The sequence below is a fragment of the Simochromis diagramma genome, unplaced genomic scaffold, assembly GCF_900408965.1.
Source record: "Simochromis diagramma unplaced genomic scaffold, fSimDia1.1 OVJJ01000585.1, whole genome shotgun sequence".
Classification (NCBI taxonomy): Eukaryota; Metazoa; Chordata; class Actinopteri; order Cichliformes; family Cichlidae; genus Simochromis; species Simochromis diagramma.
The window spans coordinates 1,219,337-1,243,050 of NW_024387398.1; the positions used below are offsets into that span (position 1 = coordinate 1,219,337).

At 42.5% G+C, this 23,714-nt stretch overlaps 1 protein-coding gene across 1 annotated transcript in view; it reads left to right on the top strand.

The window, feature by feature from the left end:
* LOC120720592 (storkhead-box protein 2-like) overlaps positions 1–22,614 on the top strand; it is a 50,359-nt gene extending 27,745 nt beyond the window's left edge. The window contains exons 3-4 of the mRNA XM_040010324.1: positions 11,251–13,636; positions 18,999–22,614. Of these exons, the coding sequence (XP_039866258.1) occupies positions 11,251–13,636; positions 18,999–19,203 (2,591 nt within the window). The 3' untranslated portion in view covers positions 19,204–22,614. The remainder of the gene's footprint in view (positions 1–11,250; positions 13,637–18,998) is intronic.
* The last annotated feature ends 1,100 nt before the right edge of the window (positions 22,615–23,714 follow it).

A 23,714-nucleotide genomic window follows, 5' to 3' on the forward strand; every position in this document is an offset into this window, starting at 1 on the left:
GCATCAATTATATCGTCAGTTATATCGTTATCGCAAATTTTCAAATATATATCGTGATAAATATTTTTGGCCATATCGCCCTGCTCTACCTATTATATTATCATGCATTTTACAACTACATGAATGTACTATTGCTGTGATTTATTACTGTTACTGAAGGTCCGCGGCTCCGAACCGTAGTAAAGGGACCTCTGACTAATACGGCGGGTTCGTGTCGGCTCGTAGCTGAAAACTAGCTTTACTTTGTTGTCTGGGTCAACTTTGCTTGACAGAGGCAGAGAGAGGCGTTGAAAGGCTGCTCCAACGGAACTTATTGTTTCGGAGGAAAACACGAACACAGTGTACAGTCGAGTCTTAATAGCTTACTTACAACTGGGCTCGTCAGGCACTCTTCTTGGCTGCAGTGGTTATTATTATATTTACATGCTTCCAGCTCCCGTTTTTCCTCGATGACAGCTCATACTTTTCCACTCCCCGTTTTCTCCCTCCTCGCGCTCACAGACACATAACGTGTATGGCAGTCCATTCTCCCTGCAGCACGGACTACACTGCCCATGATGCTACATTTTTTAGGGCTATACCTGTAGCATTCTGCCTGTTAGCTTAGCACAACAACAACAACAACAACAAAAAGGCGCTCTCTCACCCAGGAAACATGCAGAGCGAGAGCGTCACCCTGTAACCATGGCAACCGCAAGCTGTCGCCTGGAACAACAGAACGTAGCTGTCAAACAAAACCCAAACAGTCCTGACCCGCGACAAAATGAAACAGGAAAGTACCGCAGTGTAATCCATTTATTTCAACAAAGTAACTGTATTCTGAATACCACCTTTTTAAACGGTAACTGTAACGGAATACAGTTACTTATATTTTGTATTTTAAATACGTAACGGCGGTACATGTATTCCGTTACTCCCCAACACTGATTGTAGATACATCCTATCTGAAAGATCTGTTTCTTGTGTTGTAAGCTTCCTGCTTTTATGACCCTTTTGGTGAGCAGGAGGTCACACACACACACACACACACACACACACACACACACACACACACACACACACACACACACACACACACACACACACACACATAGTGCCTTGTCTTAGAACCATTGGGGGGTTTTGCGGTGGGAGGTGCTTGTGCTGTGATGTGTATTGTAACTGTCATGTCAATAAACAGCTGCGAGGAAGCTGCTCTTTGAAGGATTTGGGCTAGAGACAGGTGATGAGCATTAAGCTCCACCGCCTGGTTCTGACCAAGGCTTCCCTCGTTAGCGAGTTAAAGAGCGGTTGAAGATGTTCTGTTTTGTCTTGTGTTCTTCATGAGGAATAAGTCTCTAAACTAGCGGGGCCTGTGGTAACACAGACCCAACACATGAGGTCTACACATCCTCATCCTTCTGCTGTGTTGCACATGCAACAATTACAGGGAGAAAATTGCTGTTGCTTTATTATTTATTCGTTATTTCTAGTCTCTTTAACATTATTATTATAGGCAATTTGTTTGAAACATTTTAGATCAAATTAGATAATATAGTCAATATATATTCCTATAGTGACATGTTTTTATTAGAGCTCCAGCAATCTATCAGCTGGCCAGTATAATTGGTTGATATTAGACATTTGGGGAAATCTCAGCATCAGCATTTATAAGACTGGATAAATGAAAATGTAAAAACTACAGAAGAAAAGGAAAAAAACATCTCAACCATGTTACGAGTGTGTACTGCGAATCTTGTCTGCTAGAAAGTAATTTTCCTGTTGACAACACACATTTGGAATACCAGAAATACAACACCAGCAGAGCTGGGCAGAGCATAAACAAGTCAATAAATCCATCAGGCTTTATTCCAGAAAGTTGATGCTGTTCATCTGGACGTAGCTTTTTCAGTCACCAGAGACACTAAAGAAATGTCACTTGGATGAGTGACGAAACGTTTCTCCCACTGAAAACGTCCAGATGCACAGAATCAACTTTTTGGGCTTTCCTTATCTGGATGATTGAGCATGCATGAAGACATCAGACTTTGTTATTACCACATTTTCACAGTCCTAATAACCAGTTTGAATTGGCAACATTTAATGTGTTGTGACTGCACGCTAAATCTGCACACTGTATCTCCACACCTGACATGAGGGTGACAAATGCAGCTGAAAAATTCAGATACATCTTGAAATGCATTAAAGGACCTGGTATGTTTTGAAATTTCCTGGTAGAGTGTTGAAGTGCATGTCTTATTTTTTGCAGTTTTAAACAAGACGTGAGGTCATATGACCACTGTTTTCTGAGTGGGAGGGGCAGCTTCCATTAGAACTGCCCTCCTGGCAAACAAGGAACAGAACAATAGCGCCTGTCTTAAAGGCCAGCAGAGACACTTCATCCACTCCAAAGGGACAAGACCAGCACATATCAGTGAGGCTTCAGCAATGTTGCATCCATCACAGTATGGAATGATTTCAGGATAGATACAAGATAATCTGGATTGTGAAAATTGGGCGGGTAAGGAAAAAGTTTAACAGCAGAATAAACCCTTTATAGCACAGCCCAATAGAGGTAATGTGACCGATCAATGTCTCATAAATTCTGTTGCTTTATTGGTTTTAGGGCACCCACTAAAACGGGTCATCCAAGTGGCAGTGGTACCAGGGTCACATTTTGTGACCATGTGAGCTTTCTGGTTCAAATAGTTTTTTCTTGTGATGTAATTATTATCATTGTTAATATTACTCATTTCAACTGTTGTAACAAAAGTATTTCCAGATATGGGATAACTTTTCTCATCATCTCAAGCCAGTTTTCATCATTGATGTTAATCAAATGTATCAACAAGATGTCTCCTTGGCTATTCTTGATTGGTTTAAAGCAGTGGTTTCCAGCATTTTGGACCAGGCCACACAGATGGACACAGGATCCTTGAAGATGGGACACAGATTGTTAATGTGTCGTGACATTTGTTTTGCTTTGGTCGGCAGTTCTAGAAAAAATTTTAAAATCAGACTGATAACTATTAAAAATATGTGTTTAAACACTATAGAGGCTGGAAAATAGGGCTGGGCAATATGGCCTAAAATCCATATCACGGTATAATTTGAAGCACATTCAGTAACGATATATATCACAATATATTCTTTTCTTCTGTATAACGTATTTTCCACACTATAAGTCGCACTTAAAATCCTTTAATTTTCTCAAAAATTGACAGTGCACCTTATGTATGAATTCTGGTTCTGCTTACTGACCTTGAACCGATTTTATGTGGTACACGGCGCTCAAAAATCTGTCAAAAAATGTTTTAGTGCGACTTTGGTTGCTACGAAGCCGCACCGCTTGATGGAGCGTTACGGCTACTGTAGTCAGGAGCCTCACTGAGTAATCTGGGTCCTAAACTCCGTCCGCTTCAGGTCCCAAAGTCAAACGAACACTGCAGCATCACTGAGAGTTAAAAACTGTCTAAATTCTTTCGTCTTTAATTAAATCATCAGCGTTGCTGATTTACCAGGTGTAACAATTAAGTTTAACATCCAGGCATCCATGAAAACAGGATTTATTAAATTTAACGGAGTTAGAATTTACCAGGAAGTTAGCTTGCTAGCTTCCACCTAAACATGACATACCATGTTCTGACTGAGAGATTTGTGAGAAAATTCAAACGTACAGCTCTGCTATCACTTCCAACATAAATGAAGACCGAAAACTAAACAGCAGTGGCGTTTGTAGGGTTACTGAAGTTGGACTACCTGGTATATAATGTTGTGCTACGTGATTGCTAGCGACACAGCTATGTTAGCATAACATAAACACAGTGAAGCTGGAGGATGAATGCTAACTTTTTTCCACTTGATAAAAGTTAACGTGAGGGTTCCTGATGGTTAGAGACAAATGCAATCGCATGGCAGGACGCTGTAAACGGACCAAACTTCAGTCAGGAGAACAACTGAGATAATCCATCCACAATACGAGGTTAGTCATTAATATACTGCAACAACATGGGAACAGAGCAGCTGCCAGAGAATTCAACATTAATGAACCAATGGTACGGAAGTGGAGGAAGCGCAGTTTTTGGCTTTCCCCATATTTCAAAAGTGCTTCATCTCTTTGCTATGACTGTCGCCCGGCATAATTTGCAGATGATAATGTTGTAGCCGCTGCGATGCTTTCGACCAAAACAGGTGCAGCTTGATGACATCATCAACATGCTCTATTGCGGTAGAGCGGTATAGTCAAAATCTCTACCGTTGGCCAAATTTAATCGTTTCTACCATATACCGTTTATACCGCCCACCCCTACTGGAAAAGTTGCTAACTATGAGACTAAAAGGTTGCTGAGGTTGCCAGGTTTGTCAGAGCTGCAGTCCTCTTTCAGATTTAAACATTAAAGGAAGTTTGCTATTCTATCTGTAAGTTTGCTAATAGCTAAAACAGAATAGATGTTAGTGAGTCTCAGGTGTGGGACTTGATTGACCAGAGGGCAGCGGCTCAAACAGGTGGTGAGTGGGGTGCAGCGGGTCACCTGTGATGGCCCTGGTTTTCCTGAGACAGGAGGATCTAGCGATGGCAGCCAATGATTTTTTTTGGGCAGTGTTAATTATCCTCTGCGCAGCCTTCCTGTTCTCAGTTGTGGCCCCTGTGTACCAAAAACCCTGGCAGTAGGAGACCAAACTAGGGGGCTGAGAGCCCTGTGGGGATCCGATGCTGAGTGACAGTGCGGGGCAGATGTGGGGGCAGAGTCAGACTGGTTGAGGCCAGTTTGTGAAGAACTTTTTGATCCAGGAGCAGGTGGTGTGCTGAGACACTATCCACTCAAATGACTATAGGCGTGAAGACTATGTATGTATGTAGTCATTGACAATGTCTATGCCAGTGTTTTGGGGGATGGGAATGATGGTGGAGGCCTTCAGACAGGTGGGGACCATGGCATGAGTCAGGGAGAGATCAAACAGCCTGGTAAGGATCCCTGCCAGTTAGTCCACGCAGGCTTTAACTACCATCCCTGGGATGCTTCGGGTTCATCGCTCTCAGTCTCCTCCTGACCTCATGTTCCTGAGGGAGAGGGTTGGTGGTGGGGAATTGGGGGGTAGGGGGTGCTGGGGAGGTGTGGTCTCAAATCGAGCAAAGAAGGTGTTGAGCTCCACTGTGAATTTGAGGCTGCTTTTGGGGGTCAGGGGGCTCCGGCCTTTGGAGTTGATGAGTGCTTGGATCCCTCTCTACACCTGGAGGGGGTTATTGTTGTAGAGGAGGCCCTATATCCTCCTCCTGCCTCCCACCTTGGCCTGTTTGGTGCCCCTCCTCTTGGCTCTTGCATTGCTGTATAGAGACCTGTCCCTCAGCCTGAAGGCTGAGTTTCAAGTTGTGATCTGAGCCTGCACTCCACTCATCATCCAAGGTTTTCGGTTAGGAACAACTGTTACTGTCACATTTTCTACACATTTCAAACACGCCTTATTTAAAGTCCACAGCAACAATATGGATGCCCTCCGGGTGCTCTCTGCTGTTTGCTGATGGAGGTGATTGCTGTTCCTGACAATAACGGGCGTCTCACAATCTCAGCTTGGGTGCTGTCGGCCCAGTCTGAAGTAGAGTCCGAGTTCAGACTGAGGCCGATGTCTGATTGTCCCTGATTGTTCTTCCTACAACGCACTGATCACTTTCATTTATCAGGAACAATTAGACATCGGCCTCAGTCTGAGATCCGATTGTCGAAATTGTGGACACAACAGGAAGTTGTCACTGAGTGTAGTGAGCATTTGATCACCTCCAAACCAGCCAGAATGATTGAATGAAGCTGAATGAATGCTCATGTGCCACAGTGATTATAATCAATCAGTTATACATCTGGATTATGGTTATGGTTGGGTTTTTGCCTTATAATATAAAGCACCTTGAGGTGACTGTTATTTGATGATTTTGCTGTATATAAATTAAACTGAATTGAAATGAGTTGAATAGATCTCATTCTCATTCATTGAAAGATTCTTTGAAACACATCACCCAGGTATTTCTTCCCACTTATCCGGGCTGGGTGACTGGGGCAGCAGAGAGGTCCACAGGGCCTCCTCCCTGTAGGACATGCCTGAAACCGCCCAGGAGGATCTTGTCAGATGTCAGAACCACCTCAACTCACTGCTTTTGATGTTCAAGAGTAGCAGCTCTATTCTGCGACACTCTCAAATGACTGAATGTGCACACATTAATGGAAATACAATATACGCTACTTTTCAAAAGTTTGAGAACAGCCCAGTTTTTCCAGTTATTTATTGCAGTTCAAGTCATTCAAGTCCAATGAACATCTTGAAATGGTACAAAGGGAACTGTGAGAGTTTTAAAACAAAGGTAAGGTTACCCAAGGGTGGGATCTAAAACCTGCAGGGCACCGGCCCTCGAGGCCTGGAGTTCGACACCCCTTAACAATTTAAAATCTGCTCTGCAGCAATGAAGGTTGATTAAGCCTTGAAAGATGGTGCTACTAATTCCTACAGGTGTTCCAACTTTTCTAGATTACTTCCAGCCCCCTCTGTCTGCATAAAAGCAGTGTTGAACACACTGTGGTACCAGACCCTCGTGAGCATCAGTTGAACAGTATTGTACTGCAGAAAGTAGAGTGTTGCTACAGAAATGGCAAGAAACAGACAATTAACAGTGGAAGAGAGACAGACCATCATAACCCTTATAAATGTAGGTCTGTCCTACAGAGAACCTGCAAAGAAAGTCAAGGTGTCAGTGAGTACAGTTTCCTTCACCATCAAAGGCTCCCTGAACCAGAACCGCTACCACAGCATTCATGCAGCACCATGCAGGATCCTCTGGTATGCACCTAGTTGGTCAGGGCTTCATCCTACAGCAGGATAAAGACCCCAAACAGTCCAAGCTGTGCCAGAACCACCTCAGGAACAAAGAACAAGATGGTGAGCTTGGAAACATGGAGGTCCAGCACAGTCTGTTTGCTTAGCCTGGCAGGGCGAAGGACACTGTCTGAACTATGGACACGCACACACTTACACTGATAAGCACTCACACATCCCCCCTCCCCTTCCAATGCCTTCGATGCTTGTTGCCTCCTGGGAACACGAGGCGGGTCTGGGCCCGCGCTGGAGAGTCGGCGCAGTGGCAGGATGGCTGCTGTGTTGCCTGGGATTACTCCTTATCCCCTACCCACCCCTGTTGCTGGTCACGTGCTCCATAATGTTGTACTGTGGACATTTATGTGCTTTTCTGTGCAGAGGAGTTTTTTTGTTTCCTGTTCTCATGCTGTCCTCCTGTAGCCCAGCATGAGTAGAGGTCTCTTTTTTTCCTCTTGTACTTTCCCATTGTAGTGTACATTTCACTGTTTTTTTCTGTAATGCAACCATTCTCTGACTTGTATCCCCATGTGATGTCTGTGTTGTATGTGTAAGGTTGGGGGGCGGGTTCATTCCACTGCTGGGTAACCTGCCACTGCATGTGGCGAATAAAATTTGAACTTGAACTGAACTTGAACTAAACTGCATAATTTTCAATAAAAACTGGAAAAATTGGGGTTTTCTAAAACTTTTGACCGGTAGTGTATAGGGCAGTGAAAGTTTGTACAATTCTAATTAGCTTGAAAATTGATATTTGGTACGACCACCTTTATTCTTCAACCTCACCTGAACTCTGTTAGGTGAGCTTTCTTGTAATTTCTTTAAGTAGTCTCCAGGAATAGTTTTCTGGGCTTATTGAAGTTCTTTAAATGTTGGCTGCCTTTTGTTCTCTCTGTCAAGACGATCCCACACTGCTTCAGCAATGTTCATCATATTGTGTACCATGCATTATGAAACATTATTCTTTGAACCATAACATACTAAACCCCTCCTAATTCAACAAAGAAATTTCTCAAGCGATTCACTATGTGTCTTATTACTCTCGCTACCTGGTCATCGTCTTAGCACGATTGAGGTGGCTGAACAAACACTCACTGTTTCTGTGCATGCAGTCTATCTTGTATTGCATCAGTCTGGATGCAGTGAAAAGCTGCTATGATGTAACTGACAGTAATAACTCCAGACTGGTAGAGGAGTGAGTGAAGGAGATGCTAAAAAAGAAAAGAGAAACATGGAGATTGAGGGGTTAGTTACGGAAAGAAAAAGTAACAGTAAGCAACAAAGTAGAACAAAGAAGAAAAATCAATAAAAAAAAAAAACTGCAAAGAAAATCCCATGAGGATTGACATAGAATCACTTTTCACTCCAGGGTATATTTTTGTAACCCAAAAAGAATAAACAGATTTTCCTGTGCTGTTTACCAGTCCATAAACTTAAACTGATGATGATGTTGGTTATTTACAATGGGTAAAGTAATACTCATGGTGTTTAATACTCATGGAGTTTACTCATAGCAGCCATGTGACACCAGATTGGCTGTGTGCGGTTTTGTCAGGGTAGAGAGCCGTTAGCGTATCATCCTGCAAACCTTGAGTGTAGATCTGTAGAAGACTGCATTCGATTCCTAAGGGCTGACAGGGACGCCTACTTCACTGCCTTTCTCTAAAACCATGGTTTTAGAGAAAGGCAGTGACTTTGCTTCCACTGTCAGAGGCCATAAGAAGATGATTTATAATCTTCGCTGCTGATTCTGTACTGTGATAAGTTCTGAAACCCAACTTAAACCCTTAAAATAAACATTTCCTCTACAGAAGATTAGTTAGCTGTTTTACAACTACTCTTTCAAGAACATTTGGGTTAAAAGGAACTTTGTAGATTGGCGTATAATTAGTTCAGACAGCTGGATCAAGCTGTTTAATTATTCCCACTAGGGGTGGGCGATATAAATGATATACAATAGAAACGATATAAATTTGGCCAACGATAGAGATTTTGACTATCACCAGACCCTCGTCTATCACGATAGCGCATGTTGATGATGTCATCAAGCTGCCCCTGTTTTGGTCGAAAGCATCGCAGCGGCTACAACATTATCATCTGCAAATTGTGGCGGGCGACAGTCACAGCAAAGAGATGAAGCACTTTTGAAATATGGGGAAAGCCAAAAACTGCGCTTCCTCCACTTCCGTAACATTGATTCATTAATGTTGAATTCTCTGGCAGCTGCTCTGTTGCCATGTTGTTGCAGTATATGAATGACTAACCTCGTATTGTGGATGAATGATCTCAGTTGTTCTCCTGACTGAAGTTTGGCCCGTATACAGCATCCTGCTATGCGATTGCATTTGTCCCTGACCACCAGAATCCGTCACGTTAACTTTTATCGAGTGGAAAAAAAGTTGGCATTCATCCTCCAGCTTCACTGTGCTAATGTTATGCTAACATAGCTGTGTCGCTAGCAATCACGTAGCACAATATTATATACCAGGTAGTCCAACTTCAGTAACCCTACAAACATCACTGCTGTTTAGTTTTCTGTCTTCATTTATGTTGGAAGTGATAGCAGAGCTGTACGTTTGAATTTTCTCACAAATCTCTCAGTCAGAACATGCTATATCATGTTTAGGTGGAAGCTAGCGAGCTAACTTCCTGCTAACTTCTAACTCCGTTAAATTTAATAAATCCTGTTTTCATGGATGCCTGGATGTTAAACTTAATTGTTACACCTGGTAAAGCAGCAACGCTGATGATTTTATTAAAGATGAAAGAATTTAGACCGTTTTTAACTCTCTGTGTTCTTTGACTTTGGGAGCTGAAGCTGACGGAGATTTGGACCCAGATTACTCAGCGAGGCTCCTCACTACGGCAGCCGTAATGCTCTGACAATCCATCAAGCAGTGCGGCTTACCAAAGTTGTACTAAAACATTTTTTTAACAGATTTTTGAGCGCCAAAATCGGTTCGAGGTCAGTAAGCACAACCAGAATTCATACATAAGGCACCCACTCGATTTTTGAGAAAATTAAAGGATTTTAAGTGTGCCTTATAGTGTAGAAAATACGTTATACAGAAGAAAAGAATATATCGCGATATATATCGTTACCGCACGTGCTTCAAATTATACCGCGATATGGATATGAATTCCCACCTTAAAGGCATGTGGTGCCAGTTTGATCATATTTAAGATTGAAGCATTTATTAATTGTAGGTCTTCTTTGAGCAGTTTTCTGAGACTTCATGTTGATGGGTTTTTTTAGGAAGTGATTACTGAAATTAACTATAGAGTCTCTGTAAAGATCAGTAGTACTGGATGCCGCTGTATATAATGATACGTCTGTGAGATGGATGTATAATTTTTTTCTCAAATGGTTAAAATTTGTAAAGAAATTCATGAAGTCATTGCTATTTAAGGTTAAAGGAGTGCCTGGCACAACAGAGTTCTTCCTCTTTGTCAGACTGGCTCCATCACTGAAAAGAAACCTGCGGCTGTTATTATTTTCTTTAATCAGTGATGAATAGTAAGATGTCCTAGCTTTACAATTTACAATAAACGTTTTTCTGGGCTAAATGAAGATCTAAATTAGTGAGATGCCATTTCCTCTCCAGGGTACAAGTTATCTGCTTTAAGGTGGACTTTTTAGAGTCATACCAGGAAGTCGAGTGCTTTTGATTTAACACTTTGCTTTTTAATGGAGCCACAGTACCCAAAGCCGTACCCAGTGAGGATGTTTTGGCACATGGGACTGAAGAGCATAACAGTGAAGAAATGTTATCCTTAAACTTAGTTACAGCACTTTCAGAGAAATATACCGTAATGAACCAGATTCATCCGGATTCATTCATGTGGTTCATTACCAGAAGATTTTCATGGGCACAATCCACATACTCGACACACAAATGCCTTTCCTCACAAATGTGGCACCATTTAATTCGAAATAAATGGGGTTTGCAACCTTTTGTGCTTAGTAAAGACATGAGGGGTGGCTTAAGACTTGGATGCTATTGTTTGCTATGACTGGAAACACTGAAAGTGTAAAATACCACTAACCTGTTCTGGGTTAGCAGGTAGTAATATTGCTTTAGTCAGAAATACTGGCTGATGTTGAAAAAGGGGGTAAAGGTACATACCTTTGATATTGATATTGCAAAATGAAACCTTTGCTGTCCTCACTGACGTTGAAGTTATTTCAAATCTTCACTCTGGAACTAATCTTTAGAGCTTTTAGTGTACACGTGTGGGCCAAACAATAACATTTCTGTGGCAAGGGAATTTTTGCTTTTAAACATAGTACGATTAATAAAAATCCTGGATTGTATGTTTGTTTTTTAGTTAATTATGTTAGGGGGCGGGTTTAAATGAGGTCTTTGTAAAGAGCCAGTGGACTTACTGCTTCATGTCTCTGTCTTTGGTCAGGTGTACCTACACCAACGGAGGAGGTTTTGCGCCATACTCTGAACATGCTGGTCCGTGAGCGGAAGATCTACCCGACACCTGATGGATATTTTATCGTAACTCCTCAAACCTATTTCATTACTCCAAGCCTAATCCGAACTAGCTCCAAGTGGTATCACTTGGAAGAGCGTTCTGCTGACCGACACCAACATCAGAACCAGCAGCAGCATCAGCAGACACAGTGCACCTCCCCTCTCTCTGGCACCATAACCCCTTCCACCTCCGGGGGTGTGCGAGAGCGAACACACCCAAAGTCCAACCAGAATCACAGCGGGGGAGGTGGGGATTCTTTTTACAACAACAGTTATCGTGGAGACGACCCCCCTAGCCACCACACCACCCTGCAGCGGCGATCCCCCAAAGACCACCGGGAGGCATACTCGGTACCTCACTCCCCACAAACACCCCCTCAGCAAGCAGGAGGGAACACTGAAAAGAGCCGCAGTTCACTCGGGTTCCCATTCAAGACGGATACACTAAACAAGCACCGAGGTGGGGGCGCAGCAGGAGGAGGGGTAGCAGGAACTGCAGACATAGAGAAACAAGCTGGAGCTAGTGCTACGGGAAGTCGAAAGTTTGGTTTGAAGTTGTTTCGCTTGAGTTTTAAGAAAGATAAGGCCAAGCAGCTTGCAACCTTCTCTGCACAGTTCCCCCCCGAGGAATGGCCGCTACGGGATGAGGACGTACCCAGCCAGCTGCCACGCCATGTAGAGATGGAGATCATCCGTAGAATCAATCCTGACCTCACAGTGGAGAATCTTGCTCGACACACAGCAGTCATGAAGCGTCTTGAAGAAGAGCGTGCTCAGAGGAGCAAAGCATCGTCGGCCAATCACAGCTCCAGAAGTAGAAGAAGTGGGGGTAGACACAGAAAGCAGTCCCAGACCAAACTTAGCCGCTCGCATAGTAAGACAAGGACTACTCGCTGTGAGCCAAGTGACAGTTCCCATTTAGAGTTGGCCGAAAGGGACTATAGAGGTTACTCATGCTCACTGGCTCGGTCACCAAGGGAACAGGCAGTGGCCATGGAGCGGCAAAGGGCCCGACTCCACCTGGCACACAGCAACCCTAACATTCTTGACTCCTCACACCTGCCCGTTACTCCAGAGTGGGATGTGTCCGGAGAGCTTGCCAAGCGACGCACAGAAATGCCTTTCCCTGAGCCAAGTCACGGCAAATCAGCCCACCATTCTAAGGTCCACCGCTCGCACTCCCACACCCAGGAGAGGAAATCCAGAAATGAACGCAGCGACAAGGCCAAGGAACGTTCCCGATCAATGGACAACTCTAAAGGTCCGCTTGGAGCTGGACTGATTGGACCACCCGATTATTATGATGACCGGAGCCGTTACTATACTGATGATGGCACCCTGCGAGCTAATCAGAACTCTTCTCACTACTCTCGTGCCACACCCACTTCAACTAAGGTGCCTGGGGATTCCCTGAGATTGGATGGGAGCAGGAACTTGGAGAAGAGTAAGAGCAGGGATAGTCTCCCAGCATATTCACCAAAACCACTGCCTAACTCTGCCTCTCCTGATGATTACTTCCAATGCCCTGGATCCTCTGAGGCTATTCTCACATCAACAGCTCCTCTGGGAACTCTGGGCAAAAACAGCCATGATGGATTAAAACCAGGTAGTATTGACAGGCAGACTGATAGACAGACATCCCATCCACCAGAAAATAGGGAGGACTTAACAAAGGTGGGACCTAAGGGCAGCAGCTTGCCACCAATACCCCTCTCTATCCCTGACCTCCCTCTTTCTAATGGACGACCTGCCCACAGCACCTCTTCTAATCAGGAGAAACGAAAGGAGATCTTTAGTAAAGATACGCTCTTCAAACCTCCGCCTAGCCTGCCTTTGCCAGGTTACAGCTCTCTGAGAAAACCCACAGCCCTTGCCTCATCAAATCTGTCATCATCCTGCGATGCTCTTGATTCCCAAGAAGCCTTCGATGCTCCTAAGCCTCTGTTGGCAACATCATCTGCTCCATCACAAGGGACTGAACCCACATCCAGTGCTGCAGATGCAAACTTTGACTACTACAATGTTTCAGATGATGATGAACTTGAAGACGGAGGCGCGAAAAGTCAAGGAGAGGATGAGAAGCCTGGAGGAAGCATTGCTGTCATGGGAGGAGGTGGAGCAGGAACCATGCAATGGCTGCTGGAAAGAGAGAAAGAGAGGGATCTGCAGAGGAGGTTTGAAAGAACGCTTGCCTTCCCAGGTGTCAAAGAGAACCTTCCGGAGCCCAGTCAGAACCAGCAGTCAGCTCATTCTGCTCGGCTGGACAGTATGGACTCCAGCTCGGTCACTGTTGACAGTGGATTCAATTCCCCACGGTGAGAATATTTAAACTGTACACACTACAGCCATAAACACCAACACTGTACATGGGGGGTGGATGCACTTCAGAATAATAAAACCCCAGATTAAGCCTTTGTTCGTCAGTCTATATACTTTATAATTTAGTATCTAAATGAGACATTTTACATTTATCAAGTGTAGATAAATGATATCAGTGATATTTAATCTCAAATTACCACGTTCCTGACTTCCATAAGTGGAGGAAAATGTATGGATAGTTTGCAGCAACCTTCTTCATGAACCCAGTGCTCCACCTAAGCTGTCAGATGCAGAGGTCACACACATGATCCGGGCACGTTCCCAAACAGTTCCTAACAGAAAATCTTATTCTTGTATTCTAAACGTGATTATTCCCCTTTAGTAGGGCTGGTCGATATAACGATGTATATCTGATGACGATATAAAAACGTCTATCGTTTCATTTTACGCAATCGTTTGTTTCGTGGTGTCGCAAAATAAACTGTTTACGGCAATATTTTTTCATGGTTTTGATGGTCACTGTAGTGGCTATATTAGTTTATTAAAGTTCTCTCTTTCTCTTATATTTAATATAACCACTTTACGGACGGACAAGCGCCCGTTTTTATGCATTGTGGTTAGCAACAGCGACGGTAACACCATCACATGTCCGCTTGTTTATGTTCCACATAAACCTTTCACAATAAAGCTCAAGATCCTGTTGAGACTTTTCAAAATAAACTGAATCACGTGAAAGAGCAGATTATTTACGGATGAGAATTAAAAAAGAGCCGCCAGGTGCTAAAAAATAAACCTTAGACTCAAACGTTAGAACAGGCTTTTCCCCGCAGCACGCCGTGTAATAAATACTCACAAAGAAAACGGCGCCGTTACAACTTATGTCTAAAAATGTTTCGTTTCATGCATCGGCTAAAACACTCGACTCCAGCTACATGACGCGCAGCAGGAAACACTTCACACAAGTCGAGCTGCCCGAGATTCACAGAATTTACAGAAAATGTTACATTTTTGTGATTTATATCGTTATCGGACGATAGATGTCTTATATCAGGATATGAGATTTTGGTCATATCGCACAGCCCTACCCTTTAATTCCCTCTAACTGATCTGAATTGACCTTGAGACACATATGTAAAAGCTGCTCTTATACTGCATTTATAAATTGCATTGTTATTAGATCATCCGGAGTGTGACTCCACAGTGTAGTGGATACCTGCTGGGGATGGATATTCCTTTTGGTTTGTGTTATGGAGGTCATCCAGTGAAAGTCTGACAAATCAAAGGTACAGACCTACTGTGTGTTTGACCTGCTGAGGTATCTAATAAAGTCAGTATGAAATGAATGTCTGACTATAACAGTGTATAAGACATTTTGACACCAGGCTGAATGATGTATATCACAGATCTCAGATCTGCACGGTCACGTGTGGTGCTGAGCTGTGGGACTGCTCGTGTGCATTATGGACTCATTTCTCACTGTGTTAAACATCCACTACTAATCCACTGGCTCACTTTAAAAACTATCTTGATTGCCTGCATGCATCTTCTGTTATGGTCCCCCCATGGCACTGAAAGAGAAGTTCCTACAAATAAATATGTAATGAGGTCAACTGCAAAAAATAGCTACGTCCAAGGGCCAGATTTACTAACGCTCTGCACCACAGCAAAACACGCTTTTCACGTTAAAAAGCTTCTGTCAGGGTTTCATGAAGAGGGCCAGTAGTTGTTTGGAACTGAAAGGTGTGGATGCAGTTATTGTGTTGGCTGGCCTCAAGGCACTTCATTTATTTTTAGGAGTTTCCCTTCAGAGAATATTTAAATCAATCATAAAAATGTGATTTGTGTAAGTTTGGGACATTTTCATTGTTTCATTGAAACCAAGTCGTGCTCGACTTTAATGAAAAGCTTAAGAGCTGTACAGAGATACATCATTAACATGTTCTTTTATCAACACACACACACACAGACGCACACACACACAGACAGGTCAGCTGTTACACACAGATTTCTGATGTTTAAGGTGGAACAGTTTGTAACGGTGCTCCTGAGTTTCAGTGCCAAAGACCTCACATAGTTACCAAACACTTCTAACAGGCGAGTCCAGTTTTATAGTGAAGTGACTTGTTTTCCTTAACTGCAACAGTACAGAGTGTAAAACCTCTGCTTACAGTGTATTCGTTTTGTTAGCACAGTTACTCCTTCACACTCTAATGTTTGACACTCACAAGCTGCCCTTGGAGTAAACTGACTACATATTTGTACATGAACCAGTGCACTGTTAGGTCACCAAAGATTTCTTTCTCCCTCTTCAGCTTTTGTAAATGCATCATCATGCTAATTTAACTGCGAGCTTACAGCCACAAAGCTGGCACCTCAGCTCTTTGCTAAACCCTGACAGCAGCTTTTTGATACTGCATGCTGATGATACTCACAATGACAGCTTTGACCACTCAGACTTTATTAAGTAAAGAAAGGTTGATGTGATAACTGCATTTCATAGGACCGAGGGTTTGATCCTACAGTTACATTATCACTGCTCTTATGGTGGCAAATCTCCATGCATTAGTCAACACGATTGACTGTGATACTGTATGAACTGCTTAAAAAGTCATTGAGAGGTGTGAAGTACTGAAGTACTTCTTAATTGTACTTAAGTACAGTTTTCTGGTATCTGTACTTTAGCGGAGTATTTATTTCTCTGACAGCTTTGTACATGAACTCCTTACATTTTGATTTAAGAGGGGAGTTGTGCTTCCTGTCAGTGCACTGCTTCAAACATTAAAACCATTAGAGTCTAAACAGTAACACATGAGAGTCGATCCAAATGATGTATCTGCCACCATGGGGCTATTGCACACACAGAGACGAGAGAGACAAAACTATGTCATTTATGCATCATTTATTACAAGTTAAAAGTGGGCCAGTGGTTTATCGTTTGGTCTTGTCAACACTGGAATTAGTGCGGATGTCCAGAAGCTGTGGTCACGATACTTCAGCATCTAGCTAGCCCGACAGACGAGGAGCGCTCAAAGATGGAGTTCTGATTTTTAACTTGCAGGTAATTTAAATGCAACGTTTTTATCAGATCAACAAATATCAGCAAGCATACAAACTGTGTGCAGCTTGTTGCTAGTAAAAAGTACAGCTGCTAGATTCCCCAATGAGACAAAAGAACGAGAGCCAACTCAGAGATGGAGAAAGATAAGAAAGACAGGACACGTGCAAGGCTGATAACGCTTAGTTTCATTTACCATCTGGTATTAAGACAGCCCGTGAAACATCTGCTTACATCTAGTTGTGTAAATCCACAAAGAGCACGTCGGAGCAGCACCACAGGTCAGCTGACCACAGCCTGTAATATTGACTGGAGCTCACAACAGCAATGACTCATTTTCCTGTTTAGGTGTGGAGGCCCTGTCTGCAACGTAGCAACAGACAATAGATTTAAAAAGAAAAGAAATCGTTCTTTCTCTGTGCTCACGTGCTACATATGTGTCAGTACATTCTTACTAGAAAATAAAGTTTGTTTTGACCATAATTACCTCATAGGATGGAATTCAAGACAGAAGGTGATTTATAGGAATTTAATATTTCTTTCATTTCTTAATAACTGCACAACAATTGTTGCCTTCTCACTGAGCTTCTTGTTGATGGTCTGGTCCGTGTGCACCTGGTAGAGCATCAATCACTGTGGACACTAGTGAGCGTAGCATGCTTCCTCATGTTGGCTAAACATATTTAAGTCTTATTTTATTCTTTTTTAAGTGAAATTGCAAACATTTTATAGGAGGAAGCTGAACACAAGGATTTAGCCTCCATTAGAAAAACAAAATGCTTCCAGCCTCTGAGGAGGGGGTCAGTTTTTTCTGAGCCCATTCAAGTTGAAGGAGCCAACCGTGCCATCCTACTCTGGATCACTGCAAACACAAAGGTTTAGTGAGTCTCCTTTGCCCATCCCAGCCAGCCTGTGGGAGCCTCTACAAATCATCCTTCAGATCATTCAGGTTGCACAACAAGTCTTACATTCTGATACTTTGTGTTTGTGCGATATTTATATTTGAGCTCTTTGTATTTTTCACACGGGGCCATGTAGGACTCAATTTTTCCCCTTAATGATAAAAACCTTTATTTAGAAACTGCATTTTGTGTTAACTTGTTATCTTTCTCTAATGTTTAAATTTAAGTTTAAGAAACATTTAAGAAATATTTAAATGTGAAAAACATACAAAAAATAGGAAAGAGGGCAATACCTTTGTAAATGTAACTCTGTGATGTGTTATTTCAGTTAGTTTAGTCAGATACTGTCTGTACTGTGTCGGCTGTCACCACAGGATTCTGATTCTGAGTGAAATGAAGTAATGCAAATAAAGACAAAAGTTGGTCACAATAATAAATATAATAGTAATAATAACAATAATAAAATTAGACGAGATTTGAGGTAGCTATACAGTGTTATATCAGTTTAGCAGTGATAAATAACAATGACAATAACAGCTACTATAAATATACCAATCAAAAGTTTTTCCAGTTTTTTATTGAAAATTATACAGTTTAATGTCTCATTGCACTCTGAAGTGGAAGCATAGGACAAATAAGAAGTTAGAGTGAAAAAACTATCGAAATCAGTTTATAGACCAAATATATTCTGGCTCATCAAAGTCGCCCCCTGTGATATAACAGCTGAACACAGCCGTGGCTTCTTTCTACAACAGAAATCAAATCTTCTCCCACATCTGGAGCAGACGTTCCCATGAATGTGGACCTTGTAGCTGCTTTGCTTTCACTCTTCTGTCCAGTTCAAACCAGCTCGATGGGTTTAAGTCTGGAGACTGTGCTGGACCTCCATGTTGCCAAGCTCACCATCTTGTTCTTTGTTCCTGAGGTGGTTCTGCCACAGCTTGGACTGTGTGGGGTCTTTATCCTGCTGTAGGATGAAGCCCTGACCAACTCGGTGCATGTAGGAAGTAACAGCAGCAGCTTTCAAGGCTGATCAGCCTCCGTCGCTGCAGAACAGATTTAAAATGATTAACCATGTTGTCCCTGAAAAAGGCCTTTTTGTATAATTGTGAAATGTACATTATTTTACAGTTTTGGTGACCTTACCTTTGTTTGAACCTCTGGCAGTTCAACACTCACCTTTGTACCATTTCAAGCTGTTCACTGGACTTGAACGACTGCAACAAATTAACTGGAAAAACTGGGCTGTTCTCAAACTTTTAACTAGTAGTTTATATACACAAACACATGTGTATGTATATATATGTACACACACACAGACACACACACACACTAATGTCAGCTTGAAGAACCTTCTCTTATGGTTGTGTTATTTCTAATTGTGTCTCTGTCACTCTGCAGAACGAGAGAGAGCTTAGCATCTAACACCTCTTCAATAGTGGAGAGTAACCGACGGCAGAATCTGGCCTTGAGCCCAGGCCACCTCAACATCACCACTGGAAACGGTCCACCTTTCTCCTTCCGTGCCATTCCAGAACCTGCTGGCACCCAACCAGAAAAACTCCAGAAGCCCAGTGCCTGCCTTGCGTCAATCACCAGCGTCTAGGGTCAGAACTAAGGGCTGGGCAGAACACAGAGCCAGTGGACTGGTCAGAAAATCAGTCTGCATGGACTGTTACAGTGAAAGCTGACAGACTGACTGGCAGTGCAGCTGTGACAGGTCCTTTGTGATTATACCTGCTAACACACATATGGATGGACACAGACAGGAAGTTAGATCCCCAGGAAGCAGCTCGTTCACACAGAACTACACACACCAGGATATTGCACACTGTCATTCTCTAGCCTCTAGTTTACACACTACAGCTTTTGTGTTTTTCATACGTGTGGGTTCGAGTGATTGACTGAGCGAGTGACTGCATGCTTGGATAATCTGTAATCTCAGGTTATGTTATTTTCACGCCCATTCAGCTGCTTAAGATTACTTAACCCCCTCTTGTGGTGTCAACTGGTATTACACCCTGAGAAGCATCAGTCCTCCTGACCTATAAGGGGTTCCCAGAGTTTCACTAACCAATTCTTACTCATTACTTGTCTCTGTTTGCCCTCAAATAACATTTGCCAATGGCAACACCCTTTAAGGTGCAGTGCCACAGAAAATGGCAATAAAAACCTTTATCATCACTCCAAAACATAACAACATGTGAAGTGGTTATAAAGGACAGTTGTTTTGTTTTATACGAGAACATTTCTGTAGAATGTATGGAAGCATTTCTTATGTCTATGGTGCCCATCTGAACTCCCCGACACTGTTGGCGGTTTCTGTGCAGGCAGCAGTTAAACATGGACGGCTGCAGGTCCAGAGATGAGATTGATGATTACAGACTGTTTAGACTTTTGTTCTTTTTGTTACCCTTCATGTCCATTGGCTACAGTCCATCCAAAAACTGTCTTATTAGTCCAGTGGGCATGGAGTCCCTTGTCCAGTCTCATAGAGGAAAAAACCCCAATATCAGTGATCAGATTTACATTATAAATCTATGCATTACAATACTCTACACCGACAACTACATTTGTGTAGAATATTATGTGTGTAGGTAACATGAAATATTTCTTGGTATCCTGAGTCGCTTTTCTTGCTGAGATTCATTTCATTCAGTTTCTGGACGTATTTATTAGATGAGTTTTAGACGCTGTTGAGGCTCTACAGGCGTTATTACGGCTTATTTCACTGCTCGTCTTTCCTCCTATAATACAGATATCGTCATTCTAGTCACAGTAACCACCACCAACAATCTGGAGACTATAAGCAGCGCGTTGTTGGAAATACTACCTCGACAAGACAACACAATAAAGGAAAAAAACTCTGAACAAGTGAATCAAACAACAACATTTAGACTCCTCGATGTGAAACAGCTTTATTCAGTGGACATGAGGGGTCAACGTTTACTTGTTTACTAAAATAACCGCCCACGTTCCAGAGACAGGAAGTGCATGAGAGTTCACGTTATAAATCCTTGTGTGAGAACAGCAAAGTCTGTGCTACATGTTAATGTGCCATGTACAACGTTGCAGTTGCACTTGTAGTGACTTAGAGTCCAACACAGAATGCAAGCTCTAACAAACAAAGCATCCAGTCTGGTATACACACACAGAGAAAAAGACAGGGATTTGACATTTTTAGTATTTTTGCACAGCTTTTTCGCCGATTTATATTTTTATCAAGTTTATAAATACTTCAGTTTGTCTTCAAACGGCTTGAATCAAAACCTTGAGCTCTTCACTCCTGGTGCTAAGATGTATTGTGGTCAGTGAGACTATAATTAAAAATGAAGACAATATGGTGAGATTATAGTATCATACGGCTGCTGTACTTGCATATCTCTGGCACTGACCATTCTCCCGTTTACTGGCCAGCAGCACAGAGTCCAGACTGACTGGCAGGTGGAGCACCTGACTACGTCACAGTGATATGTGAACTAAAAGCTACATTTGAAAATTGTTATAAATCATGCTTGAAATTGGGTTCCAGAACCTCTGTAGTGTTTTAGCAGTGATTTCCTCTCATCCCTTTTTCTGTTTCGCTGTTGCCATCCGGTAAGTTTCTCTCTACTTATACCAACTACCTCCATAGAAGCGAAAAGACAGTCTGAAACATCACTGTCATTAGCCTCTAGCCTGCGAATGTCTTACAAACACATGTATTCAGTGCTCTCCAAGAGTAGGTTAACGGTACAGTGATATTTCAACCTACCGTCTGTGTATATACGGCATATTCAACTGACACATGAACAGTGTGGAGTAAAAGCTGCTCGTGTTGGATTCCAATTGACTTTTAGAGGGCACCATAAATATACTATCACACTACATATCAAAGTGTCGACGTCACTGTTCTTTTCCTTTACTCCATCCAGTGCTGGCTTTCAGAAAAGTTCTCATTAAAAAACAATTTCACATCTACATTTCACTTGTTGTGTAACTGACATCATTAGTTGGTCTTTGCATTTTCCCCTGTATTGTTCTACATCGGGTCCCCTGCAGTTCTTGGGTTGTATCCCTCAGGGATGTTCTGTTCTCTGGAACAGAGTGTTCAATGTTAAGTATTCTAGAATTGTAGCCCTTAGTCAATCATGCCTGAAGGTTTCTACCACTTTTACCAGTTTTAGTCACCTTTTGTCAGTATTCAACAAATCTGCGAAACATCCTTTATCTCTGTAATAAGGTTCTCGTCTCTGCTCTTTCCCTAGAGTAGGTAGTTTTTCTTACTACCTTTACACTAGGATTTTAGTCCCAATTATACTTTTACACATAGGTTGTTTGTGCCATTTGTACCCACGTTGTAAGACTATAGAAAGATGAGAATAAGTCCCGATATCACTGCTTCACCTTCACCACTGAGAGTGAGTCCTGTCCCTGCAGATACAGGATTTTCAGTCTGTATTTTCAAACAAACCTTAGGCTTACTGTTACAGCTAGGTTGAAGGCTCAATAGTAGAAATGAATCTCTGCATCTCTTTTACCACGTTTGAAGGTTTTTAGCTCTTGTTCCACAGCAGTGGGGTCCTTCTTTGTTCCACCAGTGAAATGGGGCTTTGTGTGCCTGCTGGAACACGTGTCTCTCATCTCTAATGTTTGCACTGCTCCCTACCCCGAGCCTCCACATTGTCGCCTGGCCCAGTGGCCTTACATCAACCCTTCTCCAGCACAATCCCTGTTTCTACAGTGACAGTCCATGAAATGTCTTCCCTCAACATTAGCGGTTGTTTTTAAGACTGGAGATTCTCAACAATAACAATGTTTCTAATGGTGACAATATGTCATACCTGTAAATTATGTTCATCTGTTATAACTAGTCAAAACAATTTAAATAATAAAAAGGAGGGATTTTTTAAAAATGTCTATAATATCCAAAAGTCCCTTTGATGTGTCGTACTGGTGTTACTGTTGTTGTAGTGTATGTAATGCCTAATGGGGATTGTGTTACTTTTTATGATAATAAAATAACAATGTTTGGTTACATCGCTGTCTTTTCATTCATTACTGCAGCCTTCTTTAAAGCGATGCTGCCAGACCTGCAGCATAAGAAGGGCTCATGCAGATGAAACGGCTGCATGTGTGTGATCTGCCACTCGAGTGATTTTACTGCTTGATACATTTTAAAAACATTTCTTTTGATATTCAGTGTGGATGAAACAAATACAGGGAGTGCAGAATTATTAGGCGAATGAGTATTTTGTCCACATCATCCTCTTCATGCATGTTGTCTTACTCCAAGCTGTATAGGCTCGAAAGCCTACTACCAATTAAGCATATTAGGTGATGTGCATCTCTGTAATGAGAAGGGGTGTGGTCTAATGACATCAACACCCTATATCAGGTGTGCATAATTATTAGGCAACGTCCTTTCCTTTGGCAAAATGGGTCAAAAGAAGGACTTGACAGGCTCAGAAAAGTCAAAAATAGTGAGATATCTTGCAGAGGGATGCAGCAGTCTCAAAATTGCAAAGCTTCTGAAGCGTGATCATCGAACAATCAAGCGTTTCATTCAAAATAGTCAACAGGGTGGCAAGAAGCGTGTGGAAAAACCAAGGCGCAAAATAACTGCCCATGAACTGAGAAAAGTCAAGCGTGCAGCTGCCAAGATGCCACTTGCCACCAGTTTGGCCATATTTCAGAGCTGCAACATCACTGGAGTGCCCAAAAGCACAAGGTGTGCAATACTCAGAGACATGGCCAAGGTAAGAAAGGCTGAAAGACGACCACCACTGAACAAGACACACAAGCTGAAACGTCAAGACTGGGCCAAGAAATATCTCAAGACTGGTTTTTCTAAGGTTTTATGGACTGATGAAATGAGAGTGAGTCTTGATGGGCCAGATGGATGGGCCCGTGGCTGGATTGGTAAAGGGCAGAGAGCTCCAGTCCGACTCAGACGCCAGCAAGGTGGAGGTGGAGTACTGGTTTGGGCTGGTATCATCAAAGATGAGCTTGTGGGGCCTTTTCGGGTTGAGGATGGAGTCAAGCTCAACTCCCAGTCCTACTGCCAGTTTCTGGAAGACACCTTCTTCAAGCAGTGGTACAGGAAGAAGTCTGCATCCTTCAAGAAAAACATGATTT